This window comes from Triticum urartu, chromosome 2A (assembly GCF_056163025.1).
Source record: "Triticum urartu cultivar PI428250 chromosome 2A, HENAU_Tu73, whole genome shotgun sequence".
NCBI lineage: Eukaryota > Viridiplantae > Streptophyta > Magnoliopsida > Poales > Poaceae > Triticum > Triticum urartu.
Genome location: NC_141874.1, coordinates 42,113,152 through 42,138,237, shown reverse-complemented (window position 1 = coordinate 42,138,237; position 25,086 = coordinate 42,113,152). Strand labels below are relative to the sequence as shown.

Sequence of the window (25,086 nt, the reverse complement as noted above, 5' to 3'; positions counted from 1 at the left end):
TTATTTTACTACAGACTCTTGAATTGATCGATCAGAAATGATAACTTTGAGGTGGTTTCATACCCTACAATAATCTCTTCGTTTGTTCTCCGCTATTAGTGACTTTGGAGTTACTCTTTGTTGCATGTTGAGGGATAGTTATATGATCCAATTATGTTATTATTGTTGAGAGAACTTGCACTAGTGAAAGTATGAATCCTAGGCCTTGTTTCCTAGCATTGCAATACCGTTTGTGCTCACTTTTACCACTTGCTACCTTACTATTTTTATATTTTTAGATTACAAAAACCTATATCTACCATCCATATTGCACTTGTATCACCATCTCTTCACCGAACTAGTGCACCTATACAATTTACCATTGTATTGGGTGCGTTGGGGACACAAGAGACTCTTTGTTATTTGGTTGTAGGGTTGTTTGAGAGAGACCATCTTCATCCTACGCCTCCCATGGATTGATAAACCTTAGGTCATCTACTTGAGGGAAATTTGCTACTGTCCTACAAATCTCTACACTTGGAGGCCCGACAATGTCTATAAGAAGGTTGTGTAGTAGACATCAGATGGCTGCTGGTGAAGCGGGGGCCATTGAACACCTTGAGGTGGCGAAGGAGGAGTGTCGATGTGGTGGCCCGATCAAGGTACATCCGCGTCCTATCTCCTCTCTCTCTGTCTCCCTCTCTCTCTCAGGTATCCCCTATCCCATCGTAGATCTGGAGCATCACCGACCGGATCTCATGTGACGGAGTGTCGCGACGATGTGTGGCTACAAGGGCCGGGGGCGTCGCGTGCAGGGCGTGTGGCTGAGGGGGGGGGGGTGCGACCGGAGTTGCCAGGTAGTGGCGAGATCCAATTGTGTTGTGATGTGCTTCAGCCATGTTGTATGTTTGTGTGTATCACATGTCCGTGAGTGAGGACATCTGTTAATGGGGTTGAATTGTGAATTGGGTACAATACGACTTGAGAGTTGTTTGTGTGCACTGTCTAATCTATGGCTGGTTGTGTATGAACTTGTGAATTTTAAAATCCATCTATGAGTTAATGAATTTTTTAAAATTATTGTTGGTGTACAAGAACCTGTGCAACTTTAAACTATTGTTGTGACGTAGAGAGAAATCCTGGCTTGAACTTCTGAAATTGATATATTATTCAAATGGCATGTATAGTGGGAATCTCACCACTTCTACTAAAAAGAGTATCTCAACGAGAGCGGCCTTCCTGCACGTAGCGGCAACTGATCGCAGATATCCAACCGGTCGTCCAGGCGAGGTGATCTGTGCACTGAAATTAATTGAAACAAGGAAAGTGGACATACATCAGCTGATACATGGGAATACCCTTGGGCCTTGGCCACGTCGGTCTCTGTGGGGTGCAGTTCTGACGCGAACGGGACCTGTCCACAGAGCATGCAGTGATGTACCTTCATTTTTTTACTCCACAGGGCAGGGTATTGTCTCTGTAAAGTTGCATGGGCATCGCCGTATGGGCGCTCGTGTACCCCACCGCTGGTCCATGTCCTACGTCTCACCCCAATTCCCTTTCCCTCTTCGGGCAAACACCGCGCTGGGCCGGCGAGAAATTGGGCGCTCGAGGTCCGTCTGGATCTGACGATGGCGATCACTGGAGTGACGATACCGGTGTTTGGCCTATGGGTGAGTTGGCTCAAGGGCTCACGAGCTTCTACTGCGCGCTGGTATTGCAGATCAACGGGGGTGACTACCGATTCAACGGTGCACGAGGTGGCGTACGACTTGGACGCCGCCGGTCAGGGGGGCGGCTCCTGTCGTAGATGTGGGCTCGTCGAAGATGCATCCGTTGGGCCAGGGCCCGGTGTCGTAGGGCCAGCTTGGCGATTTGCCTGGTGTCTCGCCCTTCGGTGCATCCTGCACTATGTTTAGTTTCGGGGGCGGAGGTGTGGTGTCGGCAGGCTCCGACGACGGTGCACACACCGTTGACTCGTGCAGTGCGGTCCAGTCCTATCGCCTGGGCGACGCCGATCCAGGGGTCGCTTTGGTGGTAGGTGTGGGCTCGCCGGAGATGCAGCCGTTGGGTCGGGGCCCGACGCTGCGGGGCCAGGGTTGCGCCTTGCCTGATGTCGAGTTCTCCGGCGCTTCCTGTATGACGTTCAGTTCAGGGGGCGGAGGCATGGCGTTGACAGGCTCCGGCGACGGGGCGCGCACCGTCGACTCATGCAACGCGGTTTAGTCCGCTCTGCTTCGTTGATGCCCGCTGGCTGCCTTGGCAAGCACCACCAAGAGCATGAACAGGCAGATCATCATCGTGTTCCTATAGTTGCGATGCGTATGTCGTCCATGGCATGGCCCATCCCAAACATGATGTTGCTCCCACCTCCGGCTACCTCGATGAGAAGGTTGATGCCACCACCGGTGATGAAGAACGCGTACTAGTCCTCCTAGAACCAGGAATCTCACAAGCCTCCGTCCTGCAATTTTTTCTAGACCGAATGATTATAGAAACAGAAAAACAAGCTCATCTTGATGGATCGAAAAAGTTCAATCCAACTTACTGCTTGATTAGGACATTTGTAGAAGCGGATGTCTGGGTTTCGGTCTGTTCCGGATACAAACCACCCTGTCTTGACCTTGGGCACATGATCAATGGCAGATGACGAGCAGACGAGGAGCTCTGGCACAACGACAATGGATCAATATAGGGAGGCACTTCTGCGTGGTGGGAAAAGACATTGCTAGGGATCGGTCCGACTGCATGCTCCTTAAATACATCCATGGTGAAAAAGTGTTTACGTTATACAGTGTTCCATTGCAATGGTCGTTTTTTGTACTCTCACCTGAACGAGTACTGCTCGTGTTAGATTAGTGTGTTAGGTGGTGCCCATTGAATACGCATATATGCTACATCTCGCTCTTCAGAAATCTGCCTATACTCTAACTAGCATGCTCGGCGCTTCGAATCACGACTCCACACGCGCCATGGATGCGATGCGTGCAGATGCCACTGCGTGCATCGATGCACTTCTCGTATCTCAACAATCTAACCATCTCTTGTTCTTCCAATCGAACATAGAACTGGTTATCCATGCCTACACTTCTCGTCCTCTCAACCAAACACAAAAAATTGGCTATCCACAAGTTGATTTGGGATACCCATAAGCCATAACCAACTGCTCCATAAACCCAACACATGTCACCGCTGACCATCGAAGCAATGATCATGATCCCTTCCCGAGGGGTAAATCGGACATTTCCCCCCTATTCCGTTCCGCCCGAGCATTCCCTCGTCCACGCCTCCTTCTTCCCCTTCCCCTTCCAAACCAGCAGAAAAAATCCGGCGAATCGAACCTAGGGTTTCACCTCCCTCGCCGCCGATGAAGGGCGGCCGCCTGCACCGCCCGGAGCCCCCGGCCCCTCACGCGGCCGCGGCCCTGCCCGCGCCCGCCCCCGCCCCCGCCCCCGCGCCCGCCGACGACTGGGTGGACGGCTCCTGGACGGTGGACTGCTCCTGCGGCGTCACCTTCGACGACGGCGAGGAGATGGTGAGCTGCGACGACTGCAGCGTCTGGGTGCACACGCGGTGCGCGCGCTACGTCCGCGGCGTGCACACCTCCTTCTCCTGCCACAACTGCCGGCACAAGCGCGCCCCCTCCTCCGCCGACGAGACCGAGGTCGCCGAGCTCCTCGCCGAGCTGCCCACCCACCGCCCGCCCCCGCTCTACCGCAGGTGGGCCGAGGTCCCGCTCCCCGCCCGCGTCCACGTCCACGGCCTCCCCGGCGGCGGGGCCGACGCCTCCCTCTTCCGCGGATCCCCCTCCTCCACCGCCTTCTCCGCCGCCCTCTGGCGCTGCGCCGGCTACGTCCCCAAGAAATTCGGCTTCCGCTACTGCGAGTTCCCCTCCTGGGCCGAGGACAAGGACAAGAGTGCCGAGGACAAGAGGACCGAGGACAAGGACGGCGCCGACGCTCTTTTCGCGATGGCCAGGGAGAAGCGGGAGGAGACGGCGCCAGCGCCACCGCCGGCGGCCAGATTATCCCTCCCGATTGGGAATAAGGGAAACAAGAAAGCTCAAACCCTAAGCAAGAAGGCTGAAGGCAGTCAACATGCTGGCGCAAAAGAAGTTCCTCCTCGGACAGATGCTAAGACAAAAGGTGAATAGTTTGGCCACGATTCTTATTATTTAGTTACTGCACACATACCAGTTAGTTTTTCAATGATGTTGCCTACGTTTCGATTATGGATTGTTAGTTTGTTCATTTTAGGAGCACCCAAGATCGCCGCAGAGGCTGATACACAGGATAATGGGTTTGAGTCGAAAGGGGATCTTAACATGCCTGATATCAGGCACAAGGATCAGTTTGCCGACATAACCATGGCCAATTCTGATTTTAAAGTGGTTGGTGAAGCTAATAAGAAGATGAAGGAATCCTTGGAACTGAGTGGGGAGAAGAGGAGTTCTGAGGGAGCTCCAAGGATGCTGAAAAAGGAAGAACCTAAGGAGTCTATTAAACTGGAGATCTCCTCTGGAGGTAGAGCTACATCAGCTGTGGCAGAACAGGAAGCACACTCACGGTTTGTCAAGGCAGAGGTTAGTATATCGTATGCAATTAAATTGCACAATACTAAATCTATTGCCTTCATTTAGTGTTTTTGGTTTGGAGAAGCGTGGGATTGCTGTTTTCTACTTTATATTCTGCTGGAATATGCATTTTGACTAATCAGTAGGCCATTTGCTACTGCTACTAAAAGAGCACACATCCAGAGAATTTAATCTGTTATGTGGTCATACAAGTCGAGTCGTGCTGCTACCTCAAAATTAGCCTGTTTTAAATGTAATTACTTACCTTGTCCTGATCACCTTAACCAAATTTAGTTTTAGATTGCCGTACCTTAAAATGGTATCACCTTAACCACAGTGGATTTCCCTGCCTCTAGCACCTGATTTCCTCCACCTGCAATGTATCTTCATCCCAAACAGCATCGACATTTGCAGTGAATTGTTCTCCATGTCCTGGCTTCCCATAGTACTTCGATTGGTCCACAGTAGGTTCATAATAAATCATTATGAACTAATTACATTTTAGGTTTTTACATGACCTTAATTTCAATAGTTGAATCTCCATGTCTTCTGAATTCTACCAATCGCACTATTTCAGAGTGATTATTAGAGTTGTGAATGCATCTTGGCTGTGGCATATGACATTTGACATGACACTATGCGTGGATATGAACACGAAAAACTTGCTGTGATGCTATCCCATTAATACTTTCTGGCATGCCATGCCATGTTAGAGCTGGCAGCTAATGTCAGGCTTCCAAAAATTGAAGTGGAGTAGAGTAATTATATTTTACCTTTTTGTGTAATGATGATGACGTATGTACTGGAATCCTAGACTCTATATTCACCTGTTCTAAGCCACATGAAAAACAATAGCAGGTCAAACCTTGTAAGAATGTGTAGTTCTATTGTGAATAATATTCGCATTTGGAATAGCTGTTATTCAGAATAATGCTGGGCGACATGACCTGAAGGGAGCAACTCCAACCAGTCCCCTAAACCTTTTTTGAGGTGCTCTCTACTTTAGGGACCTCCTTTTATCCGCATGCACTGCACTCCACCCAGCCCCCCAATTTCTTTTACTTCTCTTTTTGCATTAAAAAAAGAGGAAAAAGGAAAATTAGCAGTTGTCGTCCGGCAAACTCTGATGGACTCCGGTGAACTCCGATGGGCTTCGGTGAATTCTGGCGGGCTGGTGAGCTCTGCCAAATGCCGCTGAGCTCAGGCGAACTTCGGTGGTCAGCAAAGGCAATGGTGGCGGTTGGTGGCAGGAGGGAGTTTTCATGGCGGGTGGTGTTTTTCGGGGGAGGGGATGGTCCCTACTTTTTTACATGTAGTGAGAAAATGGGTTGAGAAGGAGGGGTCCCTGGTTTAGGGAGATGAGTAGGGGGAGGGTTGGAGTGAATTGTCTGCCCCAAAGCCCAAAAGTAGGGGATAAGGGATGGCTGAAGTTGCTTTGAAGGTAATGGAAGTCAAGAGATTTTTTTTTTGACTGGTATGGAAGTCGGAGATTGACTGGGCTGTTATAACTTTATGCAAGGGCGTAAGGGCATTGTTATCAAGTTGGCAGCTAATTGCCAAGCAGGTGGGAGGCCGCTGAATTGTGGTGGCATAAGGCTGGTCATAGTGGGGAGTAACTTATACTAGTGTCATGCATATGACACTAGTCTAAGTTACTACCTTTATAGTGCAAAGTAACATAATAGTAGTGTTATAGAGGACTTCATTTATTAGTTTGTAGACTCATCTTGTATTGGGAAGCGCTATGTTACAGTAACATATTATGTTACCACTTACCACTTCTCATTAACTACATACCACATAAGCAAAATTTTCTTGGAGTGCGCTATGTTACTAGCTAAGTTACTCCCACTATGACTAGCCTAAAAAACACGTAATGAGATTTAATACAATTTAACCCAAAATTAGCCCACTACCACTATTGCGGCGACCTAAAAAACACTTGATGAGATCAACACTGATTTTACCCAAAACCAAGAACTATTAAATCTTCTAGTGCGTGTCTTCTCTAGCAGCATTGAGGTGGTGGTGATGCTCTGCCAAAAAGGGCGTCTTGTTGTGAGGTGGCACTAGCATGAGAGGTTGCTCTGCCATCAGGGCTGTGCCTCAATAAGTGGTCAAACGAACCCAATACGAGTCAGGGATGATGCGTGAGGAAGAGGATATCATATAAGAGGGAAATAAAATATTGATGGTTAAAGCATTGTATTTTTTGTGCTTGACCAGTCAAATGGCGCAGTGTGTCAAGCTACTTCTGTTGGGTGTCCTAAAGAAAATTATGCAATTTGGTTGGCAGATCCAAAATATCCAGAAGAGCCAACTTCATTATTTTCCTGGCACAGAATAGAGATGGAGAGTTGTGTTGCCTTTTCTGTTTCTGTTACAATTTTTATGTTGATGCATTTTTGTCAGTATTGTTTTTCTTAAATGAGTTAGTCTGTGATAGTGCGCCAACTGTTTATTTCTGTGGTACAATATTTTTTTGGAATGAAAATGTGCGGTGCTTGATTGTGTCAGTAATTTTAGCTTGTTTGTTGCCTGTGCTATAAAAAAAATGGTCTGCGGTCAGAAGGGGTCAAAGACGGCGCCTGGGCAGTGCTTCAGAGCTGGATAGGGTGGAAGAAAATGGCAAGTGACGCGACGCTGTGAAGTCTTCTGACTTGCCGTCGATTATGTGTTGCTGCTGGGAATGATTTAGGCACCTATGTCGCCGTCGCCTCTTGATCTTGTTCGTCAGCTTGTTGCTACCATGGTGGTGGTCATTTTGTTGCTGATTATTAGAGTGGCAGGAATGACACCGCTAATCATCAGGAGTGAAGTAGCATCCTAGGACAAAAGGGTAGCTTGGAGGTCATTTATTCATGTTGTCTTGTTGAAATTGTCTACCAACCATGTCTCTTTATAATGGCACAGTGGCCATCTAGGCACTATGTAGCATGCTTCTGCTCGCCTAGCTTCTTTGGCAACACTGTTTATTGTACAGTCTTTACTGTTGGTGAGTGCCTAATAAGATTTTTATAGTTGATATACCACCATATGCAGATATTTAGCTTGTAGGGTTGTCGTTTATATAGCCTATGTTCTTTATTACGTCACAAGTGGCTACAGATTTATAGTTTATTTTTAGTCTAATGGAATAAATATATAAACCCTTTTAATTCAGTGACTTCTTTGAGTTTCTGAAGGTCGTTTCCATGATCTGCAGTCTATTTTATCAAGCATGTTTAGTTCTTGACATCTACAAAACACTGTGACTATGCAGGTTAGCATATGTAAGAAACAAATTGAAGGAAGCCATAATGTGGACTTACAATCTGGCATAAAGAATGCAGGTACTAAAGCTCCCAGCTGCTGTGAATTATGATTTGATGACTACGAAAATGCCTTTGAAACACTGTAGTGTTACTTATGCTTGTAACATTACACTGTTGCAGAAATGGATGGAGCTACGCGTAGCCATGGTTCCATGAAAGTGCACGTGGGTCTTCAGAAACAACCAAATCAAGCTTCTTCAAATCTGCAGGTTCCTGCTAGTGTACTAGCTTTGCCGATTCAGTCAAAATCAAAGAGTATTAAGAGAGGGGTTAATTTTCAGGATCGTGAGAGAACAAAGGCTACCCAGTTCATTAATGATGAGCATAGGAGCGACAATCAAGGTCAAGGGATTGGTGCAGGTTCTTTGACTGCTCAAAGAAGTTCAGCCAAGTCTATCTCTGATTCAGGCTCTGACCTTCTAAATTCCGTGACAAAAAGTCAGATGCACACAATACCTGAGCAAAACTCAGCTTTAGGTGCTCAGAAAGTTTGCACTGCCTCTTCTGGTCCTACACATTCCCATGTTGAGATATCACACTCTTTAGTTTCAGCAGAACCATCATCAGGAGGGAAGACTAGCCGTTTAATGAAAAAGGAACAGACGAAGTTGGTTACTCCTGCTGATAGCAAACATGATTCTGTAAAGCATCCTGCAGAGAGTTCCAAGGAATTTAGTAGGTCCTCTGAGAAAGTTCAACTGAAAGGCTCCCTTTCTTCTGCACCAAAATCATCTCAAACAAGCAAATCATATGTGCCTTCAGCCAAACTTAGAGTACCGGTCTCAAAGGAGCAGTCACAAAAGACACCTATGACTGCTGGCACCACAGCTAGATCATTCCATGGAGAAGTGCCACCATTGCATTCTCGTAACAAGGCAATACCTTCTAATTTACCCCAGAAAAAAGACAAGACCCATCACCGCTTTGTTCATGTCACACAAGAGGGCTCTACTAATTCAGCATCAACTGAGTTGCGAGCCTCTGATGCGACAGCTTCATTGAGTGATGAACAGGTGTGAATTATAATGAAGTTTCCATTATCAAATATTTCTGTTGATAAACAAGTTAAAGGATTTCTCACTTCCTGTTACTTATTTTTCGTAGCTTGCGTTGTTATTACATCAACAATTAAATAGCTCCCCAAGAGTACCAAGGGTGCCACGTGGCCAACAAACAGGTAGCCAGATGCTACATCAAACTGGAGCGTCTGTTTTTTCCAAGCGGTCTTCAGCACATGGAGGAAGGGATCAAACACCGGTAAGATCACTTGTACTGAATTTCATAAATGTGTATGTTTATTTCATTTATGTAAAAAAATATGAGTTTGTCTATTTGCACAGGTGTTAAAGAAGAGAAACAAAGATGATGTCGCATTGAGAGATAATGGCGACAACAAGAGGTCAGGAAAGGTGTCTCTTGTTGAACGAAGGCATAAAGATTATAGCACCGAACGTACTCCTTCTGTGAAGGACTCATGCAGATTAGCTGACAATGCAGAACTGGAAGAGCAAAATCATGGTATGTGTTCAAACGAAGCTACCACTGGGTTAGAAAAGGACGACCGGATGGATAGCGGTCTTCCGCGCAGTTTACCTGGTATGTTGTTTAGTTCATCACTTCATTTTGCTTTTCCCCCTGTAGACATCCATGAGCTTGACATACAATCTATCTACAGGATTCATTGATGAAATCATCAGTAGCAACAGAAATATAACATATGACGAACTGTGTGATGCTATCGGTGAGGTATGTTACTTACACGAGCAGTTCATGTATGGTATTCATTTATGGAAAAGAGTCCACTTTATTACAACCTTCAACTCTCGCCAATGTTCCCATTCAACTCCTAATTCCTAAACTGTTTGTTTTTAACCCCAAACTATGAAATCCATCCGCTTTACAACCTTGGCCCCATCCAAAAAGGAACTGATTTCAGAGGTGAAGGTTGTAAGTGGACTTGGGCAAGAGTTGAAGGTTGTAAAATCGACTTTTTTCTTCATTTTCTTAAGTTCACACTGATGTTTATATCACTTCTCAGCATTGGAGGGATTTAGTTAAACCCAAAGGAGAAGATTATTCATATTCCAGCTTTTTACATGCTGTCGATGATTGTCTCAGGACAAAGAGCGAGTGGGCTCACCTTGTTTACCAGGCTCCAAAGGTGAGATATTGTCTTCAAAGTTATCCATATTTGTATTTGTATTTCCCTGTATGACTAATACACTGCCTGATTTTATCACCCTTAACAAGTACTCCCTCCGTCCCAAATTACTTGTCTTAGATTTGTCTAGATACGGATGTATCTAGACACATGTATCTGTTCCCGCCTATGGTTTTGGGGCTGTTGAGTCACTCGGCATATTTCTTTCTAGTTCAAATATTGAAATGTCACACACAAGATGAACCAAATTTGTGTTGCTGTCATTTTGCAAGGTTATCACTATGTTGTATAGCACATTAGTACTCCATGGCGGCATGATCGGGATGATCCAAACGGGTCAAAAAGAAGTCAAAACTTGTAAAACCCTGGTTTTGGCCTTGTTACTAAGGAGAAATTTACATACTTAGCAAAAAGAGATATAATTATTTCAAAAAAGTTTCATATTCTAAAAATCCTTCATTTCAATGTTACTATCAAAATGTTACAAACTGAGGTTAAGGACTGCCACAATTAGTGGGCGGAAACCGGCTGGAGAACAGCCAGCCATTGCACCGCGGTGGTAAGATTCTGATAGCCAGAGTAAGCGATGAAGCAGAGTAGGGATGAGAGAGAGAGAGAGATAGATGAGATAGGAAATAACTTCTTTCTTTTTTCTTTCTCATGAAGTGCTAGGTCTTTTATAACCAGCTTATTTAGGGAGATAGCACCTCAACTTAAGAGGCTAACAAATTAACAAGATAATTAGGAGGAAGAGATGTCTACTCAGTTTAAAGGGCCAGCAAACTAACAAGATAATCTAAGAGCGCGAGATCCCTATCTCTGACACTACAGTCTGCACACCTGGTCCTGTGCCCCTGGTGTGACTGCTGTTGTTTGATGACGGGTGTGATGCGATGGGCCTGTCCCCACATGACACAGAGAATTCCAGGAGTGTAGGATTAGGAGAAAACACAAGAATTTGACATGAATGCAGTGCTGTACGTCGCAATTTTGGGGTCCTCTACTAACTTTAAATCACTCCCTGGTCTTTAAAGTTGATGAGGGAGATTTTTTTTCCCATTTAGACGATGCCTGTATCAACATTTGTTACAATAAGGATTACAACTGCTAAAACTAGGTTTTAAACAAGTGTTTAGCTTCTACGGACAGAATCATCATGTAAACTCATGTGACCAAGTGTTTAGCTTCTAGGGATAAAATCATCATATAAACTCATTTAACTAAGTTGTCTGATTTTTGGAAGTTCAATTTTATGTTGCCCTATAAATTAGTTCCGTAGGAAAAAAGGGGAATACTATGTACATGCTTGCTGCAAACAGGAAAAATTAAAACAGAACACAATCTTTGTTTTTCTTACTCGCTACTACTTTAGCTGTCTGCTGCAAGAAATGTAAAATATAATATTTGTTTCCATACCAGACCATGCATGAGAAGTATTTTACTGCAGTAGCCATGCATACCAAAAGGATTATATATTGTCTGACGGTTGAAGATGCATTCTACTGAATCCATTTCAGATGTTGTGCTTGGTCTGATGGATGAGGGTTCGACTTGTTTTTGTTTTCAGACGAATCCGAATAAACGACGTAAGGTGGAAAGCGACCCTTCATCGGCCGATGTAATGGAAACAGAGAAGACAAGAAACCAGGCTGAAAGATATCCGGGAGAAGAGGGTAGTTCCGAGTCGCAACAAGGTGTGCCAAGGGGCAAAAGGAAGGGTCGGAAACGCTCCCGTCATGAAATGAAATCCTCGAGTTCCAAGAAGAGGAGGAAGATATCGAACATGGATTCATCCTCGGAGGATGCTGCTCCCCCTTTGTCTAATTCCAGCAGCAACCCCATGGTTGATGAGAGCCAAGAAGATGATTCTTCTGGCGGTGATAGGCAACCTAACTTTGCAGGTTCATAGGATGTCCTGCTGATGCAGTGCTGTTCGCAATGACATTAGACTGGAAGGGGACCAGCTGTTTTCCTTTCTGGCCCTCGAATGCAGTAAAAGTTTGTTGCGAGCATTTCCTTTAACCGGAGTTCAGGTTTGTAGCAGGCAACGAACTGTCAGGTTTGATGCCCAACAAGCCGCGCTCATGTAACAGTAGTGTAATCTAGAGTAACCATTTCTTTCCCAGCAGAGTAGAGTATGTTTTTTGGTTGGCATGCTTGAGCTAGTATGTTGAGTGTGCATTTTGTAGCTCTGTATGAGCATATGCCCTAGTGCAGTAAAGCAGGCAGTCTGTATATCAAGTCCTCGAGAAAGCATTTTGATGCCTATTGGTTGCCACCGCCAAGAAGGGCAAAACCATTGCGAGCTCAAAAACATTTTTCGTGTTTAGTCTCAAGCCTGTGTAGCAACCAATCCCCACCGATAAACAAAACAACTGAATGTTGTGATCATATTTGCTCTGTGCACATACAAATTAATGTTGTGTTCATATTTGCTCTGTACAATTGAATGGAGTATTAAGCAAGTCTGTAGCGCTGCACAACTCCTGAGCTTCTTTCTTGAATGCCATATTTGCTGCATTTTCGAACGCAAAATATTGCTAGCTGCATATGACGTTATTAGTCTATAAAGAATTCAAGCACAGTTGTGTCATCGACTGAATTTGCTTGAAACTGATGTTAGAGATAATTGGATTGTTTTACTCTCAGGCTAGCGTGTGTGCCCCCACTCGTGGCCCCGCCTCGTCAGCTAGCGTTGGCCGTTCTTGGCCCGGTAGGCGCCGCGTCTACCTCGCGCGTGACGTAAGCTCTTGCGTAAGTGAGGCTCTACTCAACAGCGGCTCAGCTTTCCAGTTTTTTGTAGCACGGATCGTGTCGACGAGACTGCCGGCCTTCCAATTCCGTGGCTGGGAGGAAATTCAGCCGGAACCTATATATTCGCATCTGCGTTGTACTATTTGGAAGTTATTATTATACTTCCTCCGTCTCAAAATAAATGACTCAATTTTATACTATAGCTTTAATATAAAGTTAGTATAAAATTGAGTTATTTATTTTGAGACGAGGGGAGTATTTATAATAAAGTTTTTAATGCCCTGCCAATGACATCCATGGGGGAGACGTGCTAGGGCCACCCACGTCATATATATATGCCCTCCTGTCCTGGCATTTGGTGCAGAAACATATTCTCCACCCCTTTGCCCTCTTCCTCTCCTCATCAGAGTCTTCTTTCTTCTCCATCTGGATCGGGAACATGTGCTCTTCTCCCCCTTGTACCTCGTTTCCTCTTCGTCCGTCCATGTAACCATGGGTCTCTCTGCGGCTCTCGCCTGACATAGATTTGCCATCCGTCGCAACATGGAAACCAGCCGCCACGACAGACGGCATGACTGATCTCTGTATTGCGACGGAGGGAAAATCCGTAGAGGGTATTGTCGACATCGGCCGGCATGTGGTCCTTGTGCTGACAAGATATCTCAATAGAGGGCAAATCAACAGATGGCACGACTGATCTCTGTATTGCGACGGAGGGAAAATCCGTAGAGGGTATTGTCGACATCGGCCGGCATGTGGTCCTTGTGCTGACAAGATATCTCAACAGAGGGCAAATCAACAGGCGGCACGGTTCTTCCGTGTCTTTAGAGGTAGGAGTAAATGGCATGGAAGAAAGAAAAAAACAGGAGTCACTCGGTAGCAGGCAGGCCTATGTAGCCCACAGCCCGACGCGATGCCACGAGCCCAGACTGTCCGACCTTTGCAGCCCGACGCCCTGCCGCGAGCCCCAAACAAGCGACTGGACGGCCCGGTCCGCTGCCACGAGCACCCACCCGACCACCCTCGGATCGGATCAGACGGCCGAGAAGAAACCCTTCCCGACTAGTACAAATAAGACATCTCTCGGCTAATCCCCTCCTCCTCCCCGCTGCGCCGCCGCCAGCCTCGCACCCCTTTCCCACCGCGCCGCCGCCACCTCTCGTCACCATGGAATCCATGAAGTAGGTGTCGGATTCCCCTTCCTCGCCGGATCCCAAGGACAGTGGTGTTTTTTTTGCTCCGCTACCCCCCCCCCCCCCCCCCCCCCGCTCCCTCCCATCTCCCCTCCTCTGGTCTCAGATCAAGAGAGGTTTCCTTCGACGCGGCAAAGCACGAGAGCGTCCGCAAGGGAGGCGTCGTCGAGAGCAAGGACGGGATGACTGCCGCCATCACCTACATGCAGCCGAAAGGTACGAGCTGATTTCGTCGTTGTTCCCGTGATCGATCGTCTTCCCTGCCTGCCTTGGGTTCGGGCGCTCACGATCCGCTCGGTTTCTGCTTGTGCGAGCGTCCTTTTCGACCCTGCTGAGGTCTCCAAGATGACCAAGGCCGATTACTCCGACATGGTGCAGAAAGCGCTGGGGCATGACAGCTTCGAAAAGAAGGCTTAGTAGGCGTTTGCGTGTCCATCCAGTTACTGCATGTACATAGTCTGCCGTCGCTAGTTATGGATAAAATATCTCGCTACTAGTACTATGCCTGCCCTCCGTCCAGTTGATACTCTGCCGTTTTGTCAGCTTGTTGGTGGTACAATGCTGCGTTTTGGTTGCCTATTCCTACTACGTACTAGTTTTATATTTCTACTTGCCTATACTACCCTAGCTTTTGTTGGAGACTGGCATTTTGCTTGATTAATTATGGATGAGTCTGTCCTTTTCATATCTTGTTGCTTGCTAGTACTATCGTGGAAATGCTTGCTTGCAAATTCTTCCCATTAGGAAATTATTGCAATCATTATCTTCACTCCTGCATGATTCGCTCTGTTGGTTTGCTCAAGTTACATGCTTATCTCAGTTGCAACTTGATTGTGTAAAGTTGGCTGCCACAAAACACTTATTGGTGGGGATCTAAATTCTACCACTAGTTTACAAGTAAACCATTTCATTTCAGTTGAACAACCTGATACTAATTACTTCTGTCTGAACATCATTGCTAGAACTTGGATGCTGATACTAATTACTCTTGCCTGATCCTTGTTTGGAGAGGTTAATTTTTGGGGGAAATCGGTGGACAAGGGGCAGCGATCAGAAAAATCGGTGGTGGGATTTTCCATCGACCGATTGCGCCGGTGAGGGACGAACGACGTACGAACTGTCCCTTTAGGAGTAGAGATTATATTTGTACTAAACTTTCATATTTGCCCCCGTAAGAAAACTTTCATATTTGCTTATCTTTTTTACTTAAGTACTCCCTCTGTCTCAAAATAAGTGTCTCAACTTTGACTTTGTACTAACTTTAGTACAAAGTTATACTAGAGTTGAGACATTTATTTTGGGAGGGAGGGAGTATAAACTAGACTATTATGCATTTCTATTAAACCACATATATAATATTGTTTCTAATATGGAATTATATTGTTCCTTGTTATACATTCATAAGTTTTGGCATTGACAAATACACACACCATGCTATGTTTAAATAATACTTCCTCCGTAAAGAAATATAAGAGCGTTTAGAACACTAAAGTAGTGATCTAAACGATCTTATATTTCTTTACAGAGGGAGTATGTTGTAGAAGAAATCATTTCCTTCTTTTGAGACAATGCCCCTTCAACGTGTGGACAAAGACACAATTTCATATCTTCACTGATTTTGTAAGGCACATGCGTCAATTATAGTGTGTATATGTGTGTTCATGTACATTTTATTTTATCTTAAATATATTGACCCATTTATGCAAAGCATACGATTCTATAAATATCTTGATAGCGATTTCTAGTGTATGATGATGTGGATGATTTTATTAAAGGGTATGTCGTTCGTCCCACACCGATGCAATCGATCGAAAGAACAACCCCTACCGATTTTTCCTCTCAAAAGCCCATGCTCCACCCCATACGACAAAAAACGGGTGAAGAGAAGCACCCAACGCACACCCCTCCCGGCCCGTCCAACGATCCCTAGCCTCACAACTCCTCCCACACGCCTCCTCTCCTCTCTTTGCCCCGATCGATGGCGCCTCGAGGTCCAACTGATACTGAGTTCACTGACACTTTTCATTTTAGTCTCATGTTTAGTTTGATTTGAATAATAAGGGCATGTCCAACACGGACGCTAGCGCAGGGGCGCATAGATATCCTGTTCAACTAGCAGTTCCACTTTTAATTCCTGGCATCCCTTAAGCATCGATGCAAGAAGTAGCAGCGAGCGCTTCAGCCATTTTTGCTGTGCAGGATAACACACGCCGATTTTATTAGTGCCTATATACTAGCGCCTTGCATTGAAACAAACCAACGCTTAGATAGTTTTCTAATTTTATGATATATTTTTATTTCCCTAAGCGCCTGTATAAGCGGCTTGCATTGAAGATGCCCTAAATGGGTCATTTTGGGACAGTGGAGTCATATATAGATGGGCACATGCAGCAGCCTACGACGACAACTAATAACTACTGTAGAAAACAAGAGAAGAAAGTGTCCAACGCATGAACTTCCCCAAGTAAGCTATGCAGCAGTGCAGGGCTGCGGAATTAACCTGGTTACCTTGAATTCAGGGAACAGCGCACGGGGCCGATCATCAGATACGTAAAAGAGCATAGATGGAGTACAGGAGCCACTCTGACTAATGCTAACTTGGGTCCTATTTCAACACGCACACAAAGAAAACAAGCAGCAAGCCTAGTAAGCTTTACCTATGAAACAACAAAACAAAAAATCTCTCGGAAAAAGGTTTGTCTAAGGGGCATTTTGTATTCCTTAAACCATCGGCACGCTAAATCACCAACTCGAACACCGCCAACAAAGTCTGAGTTAACCAACCCCATCCATCACAGACCCAATGCAAACTTGGAGAGTTCATGAGCTACTTGGTTACAAGAGACACCACATATCTACAATTACCCATGGGCAAATGGGCCTTAAGCACCGAAAGACCAAATCAGTACTCCCCAATATTTTGAATAGCGTGCTACAAAATATAGCGAGGCCCTTCTCTAAATACTACACAAGTTATAGCGTGCTAATAGCGTGCTATATTTCAAAATAGCGTTTGAAAAAAAAATCAAATATATCTAGAAATAAAGTATTTAAGCAACTAAATTTTTCATAGGAGCAAGCAATATATGCATAAGGGCCAAATCCAGTACATAAAAATAGTAAGTCTCAAACATCAACACTCAACAGCCATAGTTTAAGAGTCTCTAACATGAACAGCCACCGGGACAGCAACAATACAACACAAAATAACACACGAGTTTTAAGATAGTCTACATCAATAGCCACCGAAGGGGACAACATTACAACATAGCACAATCAAATTATTCAGAATCACTCACTGGTAAATGCATTTCATCATCTTCCGATTCAGAAGAAGACTCAGCTGATTGCAACTCATCATCACGATAAATAGGAAGCAACTTCTTCTTCTTCCTAGGACGAGATTGAGACGTTGTAACGTTGTAACGTTACAAAGTTATAGCATGTGTAGCGCGCTAATTACGCGATTAGCGCCGTAGCGTCCGATTTTGCCAAAACGTAACATCTCCCTTCCAAATATGCTATAACCGTGTTATAACGGCGAAATAGCGCGCTATTCAAAATATTGGTACTCCCCCACACCCTATTCAGGAGAATCAAGAAATGCATGGGAAAGAAGCAATTGAACTTCTGACTGACATATAATTACAAGAGGGCTTCAATTAAACAATTCATCTCAATGTTAACGACATAAGGCAATCTTCTACTGGGTATTAAGACGGGCCCAGTCTCACAAACCGCTGCCCGTACCTCGTCCTGGTGATAAAATGCTCACATGATCTTGGAACCCCAGCTAACAGAACAACCAGTTCAGCATATTTGGATGCAACTGCCATGCCGCCCAGCACTTGTATGCAGCAACAGAGGCTTGCTTATTCACCTGAGATTTAGTCCAACCTTGCCTGCTTATTCACCTGTGAGTACCTCAAGTTTGCATACTGGGCAAAATGTGCCCCACTTTGTCAGCCAGGGATCAATACACTCCACATGAAATTCTGTAGAAAAAAATTGTTCACCACAAGAGAGTTAGGGGATTATCAGAAGTAAGAAGCTTCAGGCATAAATTGCTGACGGTGGAAATCATTGCCTGGCTCCAACATGCAACAAAGCTATTCCTATGTAAGAATGAGCGACACATTTTGCAACGCAGATATGTTGCCTATGTAAAACTTGTTGCGGCAGAAATGCAATTTTTGCTTGATGTCCAGTTTCAAGATGAGCAACATTGGATATCGCATGAGCACTTCAAATCAAGCAACACAAATATAGGATACTAAGCTAGATTTTTTTCATGTGACATGGCAAACCAAATATGTTAAACATGGTCTCAAAATTTTCCTTCCGTCAGTTGTGGCCTTTATGCACTACTCCCTCTGTCTTCGATGCAACTACCTCTCTTCTAAAATATAAGACGTTTTTGTAGTTCAATTTAAACTGCAAAAACGTCTTATATTTTGGTACGGAGGGAGTATATTATATAGGGCGGATTTTGATTGTTTAAGACAAGGCTTTAACCAACAATTAGCCCATTAGTTTAGTCTGTGTGACGTGTATTCAGAACTAATTACGTACGATTGTGATTCTGTATCAAATAAACCACATATTAATGAAGTAATTGTTGGTCAAAGCCTTGTCTTAACCAATCAGAACATGCATCAAGACAGAGGGAGGTACATATTGATTGATTTCTTGAAAACTACACTCCTTTTTTGGCTAAATGTGAGGAAAGTGCGCCATTAAGATCAAGCTGTAACACTTGATTCAGAAAATTACTCCTTTTGAATCTGGGATGGAACTTAGATCCGGCTCCTCCTAGCAGTGACACCAAATGAATGCCACACAAGTAGCCTAGGCCCGCACGATGTAACAACCCATTCTCTTTTTCCATTGCTACAATGTAGAGCCTAGAGGTGTGTTCCCTCGAATATCAGAAAAGGTAGTGTTTTGAAACAAGGGTCCGAGAAAAGTGTAGTTTGTAAAACTTGATCCTAAATCTGTACTATCTTGACATTTAGCAAAAAACAATGTGTAGTAAATTTATTCTTAAATCATTAAAGCTACATAGATACTCATATTGGGGGAGTTACATAGGTATTGGTATTTATATTCCCAACAAAAGAAGCAGCGGCCATAAAAACAAATAGTCAAGTACTGAGATATCACATGCTCTTACCATATTTGCACTTTTTTTTAAAAAAGAAGGAGGACCCCCGGCCTCTGCATCTGGGCGATGCATACGGCAATTTTATTAATTATTCTCACAAGACCTTACAAAGTCATACAACAGTAAGATTAAAGCCACCGTCTAAGCAACAACTGTTGCTACTCCTATCCAAATGATGAAGGGGCGCTGATAGTCTGGGCCTAATACCAAACAGACATCCGCAGCCAAACCTAAACATCTAAGACCCGAGGTCCCAATCAGGACGCCTGTCGGGTATGGGGCACCTACTAGTCCGGCACACTCCTCAACCAGGACGCTTGCCGGGTATGAGGCCGCCGTAGCTACCTGCCATCAATCCATCTTTAGTGATGTACTGCTGCACCACCTTGCCCGGCCTCTCTACCATCGACGCCACCACGACGCCTAATAACGTCACCCTCCTGCACGAGTCCCTCGCCACACATCGGGCGCCGAGTCTCCACTGCGCCATGCCGCCAAAAAACGCCATCATTAATGTGCAGGATGAAACACTGCTCCACCAATTATTTCGTCCACTGGTCCCTCGAGCCCGTGTACACCTCCAAGAATGGCGCCACAAGAGGGAAACGACACAATAATGCCGCAGTCATCCGATCTACTGATTTAGGGTTTCCCCGGAGGTAGCAGATAGTGGCCTGAAGCTTCTCAACAACGATGCCTTCAACAAAGGAACGACATCGAATAGTGCCGCCATCGCCGGCCTCAGCTGCAGCCGCGAGCAGGTCTTCACCCAAATCTGTTCCAATTGCCTCCATCAAGCGTCTTGTGCACGGATCGTCCACCACCGCGGCCGCGGCGTCGCCCGTCGCGAGTCCATAGCCGCCGACACATCCTCCGCCGTCCGGGGCTGCCGCCCCGGGATTCAGCCCTCGCTGGCCGCCGGAACGAAGCCATCGAGCCCCATCGAGGGCGGAGAAGCTAGATCCGGCCAAGCCCGGCCAGGATCCGGCCTCTCCCCGCGCTGAAGCCACTCCCATGGCCCTGCATCTCGCCCGCGTCCGAGGCAACGCAGGCAGCGCATGCGTGCGCAACGCCGCGGAGAGGGGAAACGCCCTGCCGCCACCTTCCCTGAGGCGCGCGCGGACTTCGCCGGCGGCCCCTCCAGCGGCGGCGAAGCGAGGGAGGGGCGAGGGGGATCTGGCGGCGGCGGCGCTAGGGTTCCCCCGTGTCGCATGGGAGAAGTCTAAGCATGTCACCATTATCATAGTCTTCTAAACAAATGGCACAAGCTTCTTCACAATTGTTGCCACTTGAGCACGGAGCTTTATATACCAAGGACGAAAGCTTTTCCACCACATGCTTCTTGATATAAGGTGGACGATTATCAACTCCATGGCGTAAAAGTCGGCAGTTCCGAGCAAAAAGAAATGAAGCTACAACTGATATGATGACAACAAGTGATACGAACGACATCACCAACACTGTCCCTGCAGTCTCATCCATCGACGAGTTTATACAGCATTCCGCATCTTCGCCTCTGGCAAACTTCTTCAAGGTTTCCCCAGCCATTTTGGATACGAATACCGGAGGTATGTGTATGCCCTCAGGATCACCAACCACTAAATTAAGACAACGGAGGAACTAAATATCCTACAAAGTATCTCCAACAAGAACTAAATAAATGAAATCACAAAAATGTGTTTCTGAACACCATTAGGACAAAGTCATTTAGTTGTGTCCTAACATTGATAGCCGGACTTAACCTAACGTTGAATTAATCAGATTCTCATTAATATCAGCAACATGTCTGTTTACCTTCAAAGCACCACTTGATGGCTTGTAAATTATATGGAATGCTAGGGTTAGTTCAACTATGTCTTTCTAGTGATAACAAATAGAACAAAATTCCTTTTCTTAAGACTACTAGTTAAAGTTCATAAGAAGTAATTGCATCCAGACCTTTTGTTTTGCCGGATCAATGTTTCTCGGAAGTACGATTGGGCAGTTCACTTCAATTTGAGTGCATGCGGAGGCAGACCGTTGGGAGTCAATCCTTTCAAGAACTCGGGAGCATAGTAGCCATATGGGTCGTCCTCTACACTGTCAAAGCTATGGTAGATTACTTCTTCTCCTTGGAAACGCTCTGTCATGCATATGTTTATCTTGTCTACGTTGTCGTTTGTGGTAGAGAGGATTGTGCGAGAAGTCATGTAATTCGGATCAGACATGTTGTCATCTAGACCAGGAAATACATGGTCAATTAGCTTCTCCAGGTCGTCCACCTCGCTTATAGACGGCACACAAATATCTTCAGAGAGTCGTATGTTGCCTTGATCATCACCTTCCCTGGTGCCATTGGCTACCCTTAGCAAGTAATCCGCAAACCACATGTCATTATCCTATACAAATGCACGCCTATCAATGATTGACAGTTCATACATCTTATCCTATAGCAGTGTGTGATGGTCAGTTTGTAATACGTATATGAGATGAGTCGCGAGGAACAAGGAGATCCCACTCCGCAAACTGGGCGTGAGATTCTACTTGATGCGTTATAACTGTTTGTCCGTCGGCAGATCCGTCACCGGCGCCATGCTGTGTTTTGATTTTCGGCCGCAAAAATTGGATTTCGGCTGAATTTCGGCCATTTCGGCCTGAGGCGAAAAGTATATTTCAGCCAAAATTGCTCAAATTTGGCAAATTTTGATCAAATTTAAGTTAAATTGCAGTCAAAATTTGGTCAAATTTCAGCCGATTTTTTTGAAAATGGCCGAAATTCGGCCATCTCGGCCTAGGGCGAAAAAAAGCTCAAACCGAAAATCAAAACACAGGCGCCATGGCGACCCAGAAGGTCAAGGCCGCCGAGTTTGATATCCTGGCGGAGAAGGCTCGTGTCAATTGCACTCCCGACGATCTCCTCAAATTTGCCAAGCAGTTCAATACCTTCCTTGCTGATTGTCCAGACGCATTTGCTGGCCTCACACGGCTGCGGTTGCACACTATGATACAGCATGTTTGGTTGGGGGTAGTTAGAGTTAGGGAATGGGAATTGAAGGGGTATGAGACTTTAAATCTGTTGTTTGGTTAGGGGGATTGGGAATTGATAAGGGAATAGTCATGGGATTTGAGACTCCAACTCCTACTGTTCTATTAACAGGGGAGGGGGTGGGAGTTGGAAGGAAATTGTTTTAGTGAGTCAATCTTAGCCCTTCATCATAACTTATGTTAATTTCCCTTGTCTATTTCCTTGTCAATTCCCATGAATCAAACACGGGAATACAATTTCTCATCAAACTCTCACACATAATTTTCATCATGCGCCAAACAGAGAATTGGGAATAAAACGACTCATCCCATGTCTAATCTCAATATAACTCCCTACATTAAACTCTTATTCCCCTTCCCATTTTTTGCCAAACACGCTGAGGTTTGCTAAACCGGACATACCAAACATCCTAAGCATTTGCAAGCGGCTGCGCTCTCTGCGTTTCTCCCACTGCGACGCGGGGATCGGCTCTGTGCTACAAGTGGAGCATGCCCGACTCGTTGAGTTGGTGATTGACTATGGGAATTTTGAGACAGCTCAGCTGCGCGCCAAAACTCGAAAGGATGAGCTATAATAATTGGAACTCTGACGGAGATTCCCTGTTTTTCGGCTTTGTCCCGCGGCTCTCGGACCTAGATCTCACCAAGGTTGGAACTCGTTCCAACAAAACTCTCGAGTTAGGCCAGTTCCTTGCTAATGCCCCCAACATAAGCAATCTGCATCTGGATTTTGAAAGCGAAAAGGTACGTATGTAATAACTGTATTAACTTAAGCAAGTCTTAGCTGCTAAAGTTTCTTTAACAAGTACTCCCTCCCTTTTTTTTAGTCCGTATATAAGATTTGGTTAAAGTCAAGTTTTGTAGAGTTTGACTAATTTTATATTAAAAAATGTAAACATTCACAATATGAAATTAATATTATTAGATACACCATGAAACATATTTTCATACTATATAGTTTTAGTATTGTAGATGTTCATATTTTTTATAAAAATTTGGTCAAACTTGTGTAGTTTGACTTTGATCAAATCTTATATGTGGAGTAAAAAAAATGGAGGGAGTATGTCTTGGCTACCATCGGAGAATGGAATTTATCTGCAGCTGGCACTCACATCCTGATTTGCTTTTTCCAGATTTGGATTCTACCAGAATGTCCGAAACTGCTCACACCTCTGCTCGGCAAACTACGGGTTGTGAATCTGGACAATCTTCCTGAAGGATGTGATATTGCTTGGACAATGTTTATTCTTGAAGTCGCACCCTTCCTGGAGGACCTATGCATCACAGTATGGGATCATTGGTGCATCATGGAAACTGACAGGAAGCTTCGGAAGGCACATGGCTATTGCGAGAAAGAAAATGTGGAGTGGAAACCATCTGTTTCTGAATTCAAGCATAAGCATCTGGCTAAGCTCACCATCTACGGCTTCCAACCCGACTTCAACTTCGTCGGATACATCAATCGTGTCGTCGAAGCTGCAGTGAACTTGAAGGAAATATCTCTGCACGACAGGAAGTCATGCAATAGCTGCGGGAACTTGGATCCCAAGATCAAGGTTAGCCCGCCAAAGTGTTCGCGGACTCGGGAGGAGAGGGAGCTTATTACAGAGGTGTTGGGGCTGGCTTCATCTGAGATGGTTTTCTTCCGGTCCTAATTGCAATCCCTCCAATTAAGTACTATTCAGTAAACTATCTGAATAAACCGAGGCTCTCTTCAGGATAAAAGGAGTGATTAGCCAAAAACTACCACTTTAGAGGTTTGCATCCCACTGAATTATCACTTTTTAAAAAGTGACCGAAAACTACCAAAAAAGTTTAATTTTGGTTTCCAGATAAGTCAACCTGTGGCTTGACAGGCTTTAGAGCTGATGCTTGGTACGTATATTGTACTGTAGTCAGGTAGTCAGTAGTTGATATGCACGCTTACATCTTCTGCTTCGGTACACACCCCCCCCCCCCCCCCCCCCCCGCTTAACGTATAAGGTCATTTTGGGCATACGGTGCTTAACGTATCCCGCGCCGTATGCGGCGTGGCCATACAGGTAGAGCCGAGCGCATGGCTCGAGCCGATACGGCTGCTCGCAACTACCCTCTCCCCTTCGCGCAAAAAAAAAACACGACCTGCGCTGATCACGCGGCCCATTGCAACGTCGCCCCGCCCCGCCGATCGCCGCCCTTACCCGCCGATCACCGCCCTTACCCGCCGATAGCCGCCTTTCCCCGCCGATCTAGACGTGATCACGCTGCCAATTCCAACGTCTTCCCGTTCGGCCGATCGCCGCCTTCTCCCCGTCTTCACCCAGGATCTGGCCGGCGCGGACAGATCTTGGAGTCGCCCGCCGTACGTGATGTCGCCTCCGTGCAGGTCGTCACGGTGACGTGGACGCCGTCGCCGCCCGCAACTCCGTGATCAACCTCTCCAGGAACGTCCTCGCCATCCGCAGCCACGCCAGGCCGGCCGAAGTGCACGTGCATGCCATGTAAGCCGTCTAGTTCGTCAAAAAATTGAATCTGTAAATAATTATGTGCAATCACTTGTTAGATAAGAATTTCTCATCTGTATGATCGTAGTACATTTAATTTGATTTAAAATTGATAGATCAATTTTTTATTATAATATTGCAGTGTTGGTTGAGAGATCATTTAATGGATAAATAAACTGGATTTACGGATCTGTTTTTGGACACGAGTTGGGATGGTAGCGCTAGTGTTGATCGTACGAATGGTAATGATAGTAAAGATGATGATGATGGCAGCGACAATGAATCCTGGTCGTCGTACGATAATTTACCTGAAGAGGATTTTAAAAAGAAGGAGGAGGGTGCTTGTAGTGAAAACGTAAGTGTCATGTACATTCTTTTCGTCGGATGAAGAACCATATGGTACTTACACGTGCATATGATTTTTTTTATGTGCAGGAGGAT

At 45.5% G+C, this 25,086-nt stretch overlaps 2 protein-coding genes and 2 pseudogenes across 3 annotated transcripts; 3 read left to right on the top strand and 1 right to left on the bottom strand.

Annotated features, from left to right (window-relative positions):
• Nucleotides 1-1,610: 1,610 nt before the first annotated feature.
• Nucleotides 1,611-2,205, top strand: LOC147983437 (uncharacterized; annotated as a pseudogene).
• Nucleotides 2,206-3,242: 1,037 nt separating this feature from the next.
• LOC125535341 (RING/FYVE/PHD zinc finger superfamily protein) lies at nucleotides 3,243-12,456 on the top strand. 2 transcript variants are annotated; one of them, XM_048698393.2, is made up of 10 exons: nucleotides 3,244-4,124; nucleotides 4,236-4,561; nucleotides 7,815-7,884; nucleotides 7,987-8,075; nucleotides 8,148-8,879; nucleotides 8,971-9,123; nucleotides 9,207-9,462; nucleotides 9,542-9,612; nucleotides 9,905-10,027; nucleotides 11,595-12,456. In XM_048698393.2, exons 1-10 carry the CDS (start codon nucleotides 3,347-3,349, stop codon nucleotides 11,934-11,936), a joined length of 2,940 nt encoding a protein of 979 aa, XP_048554350.2. In that variant the 5' UTR covers nucleotides 3,244-3,346; the 3' UTR covers nucleotides 11,937-12,456. The 2 variants fall into 2 exon arrangements, with proteins under 2 accessions (XP_048554349.2, XP_048554350.2); XM_048698392.2 differs by having other exon boundaries at nucleotides 3,243-4,124; nucleotides 7,987-8,879.
• Nucleotides 12,457-17,880: 5,424 nt separating this feature from the next.
• Nucleotides 17,881-21,507, bottom strand: LOC125534845 (receptor homology region, transmembrane domain- and RING domain-containing protein 1-like). The gene is made up of 3 exons (XM_087540728.1): nucleotides 21,156-21,507; nucleotides 20,349-20,736; nucleotides 17,881-17,977 (listed from the first exon to the last, which is right to left on the bottom strand). Exons 1-3 carry the CDS (start codon nucleotides 21,505-21,507, stop codon nucleotides 17,881-17,883), a joined length of 837 nt encoding a protein of 278 aa, XP_087396854.1.
• A 31-nt stretch (nucleotides 21,508-21,538) lies between these two features.
• On the top strand, nucleotides 21,539-23,817 carry LOC125540531 (uncharacterized; annotated as a pseudogene).
• Nucleotides 23,818-25,086: the final 1,269 nt, after the last annotated feature.

What these genes read in the sequence shown, in the direction of transcription:
- LOC125534845 (XM_087540728.1), bottom strand. Translation starts at nt 21,507, where the DNA reads ATGTGGTTTGCGGATTACTTGCTAAGGGTAGCCAATGGCACCAGGGAA. An exon ending in GAAAGGATTGACTCCCAACG is followed by an intron (nt 20,737 to 21,155) that starts GTCTGCCTCCGC and finishes GTCTTAATTTAG; the next exon opens with TGGTTGGTGATCCTGAGGGC. An exon ending in ATGCTTAGACTTCTCCCATG is followed by an intron (nt 17,978 to 20,348) that starts CGACACGGGGGA and finishes TGAACAATTTTT; the next exon opens with TTCTACAGAATTTCATGTGG.
- LOC125535341 (XM_048698392.2), top strand. Translation starts at nt 3,347, where the DNA reads ATGAAGGGCGGCCGCCTGCACCGCCCGGAGCCCCCGGCCCCTCACGCG. An exon ending in ATCTGGCATAAAGAATGCAG is followed by an intron (nt 7,885 to 7,986) that starts GTACTAAAGCTC and finishes ACACTGTTGCAG; the next exon opens with AAATGGATGGAGCTACGCGT. An exon ending in TGTGTGATGCTATCGGTGAG is followed by an intron (nt 9,613 to 9,904) that starts GTATGTTACTTA and finishes ATCACTTCTCAG; the next exon opens with CATTGGAGGGATTTAGTTAA.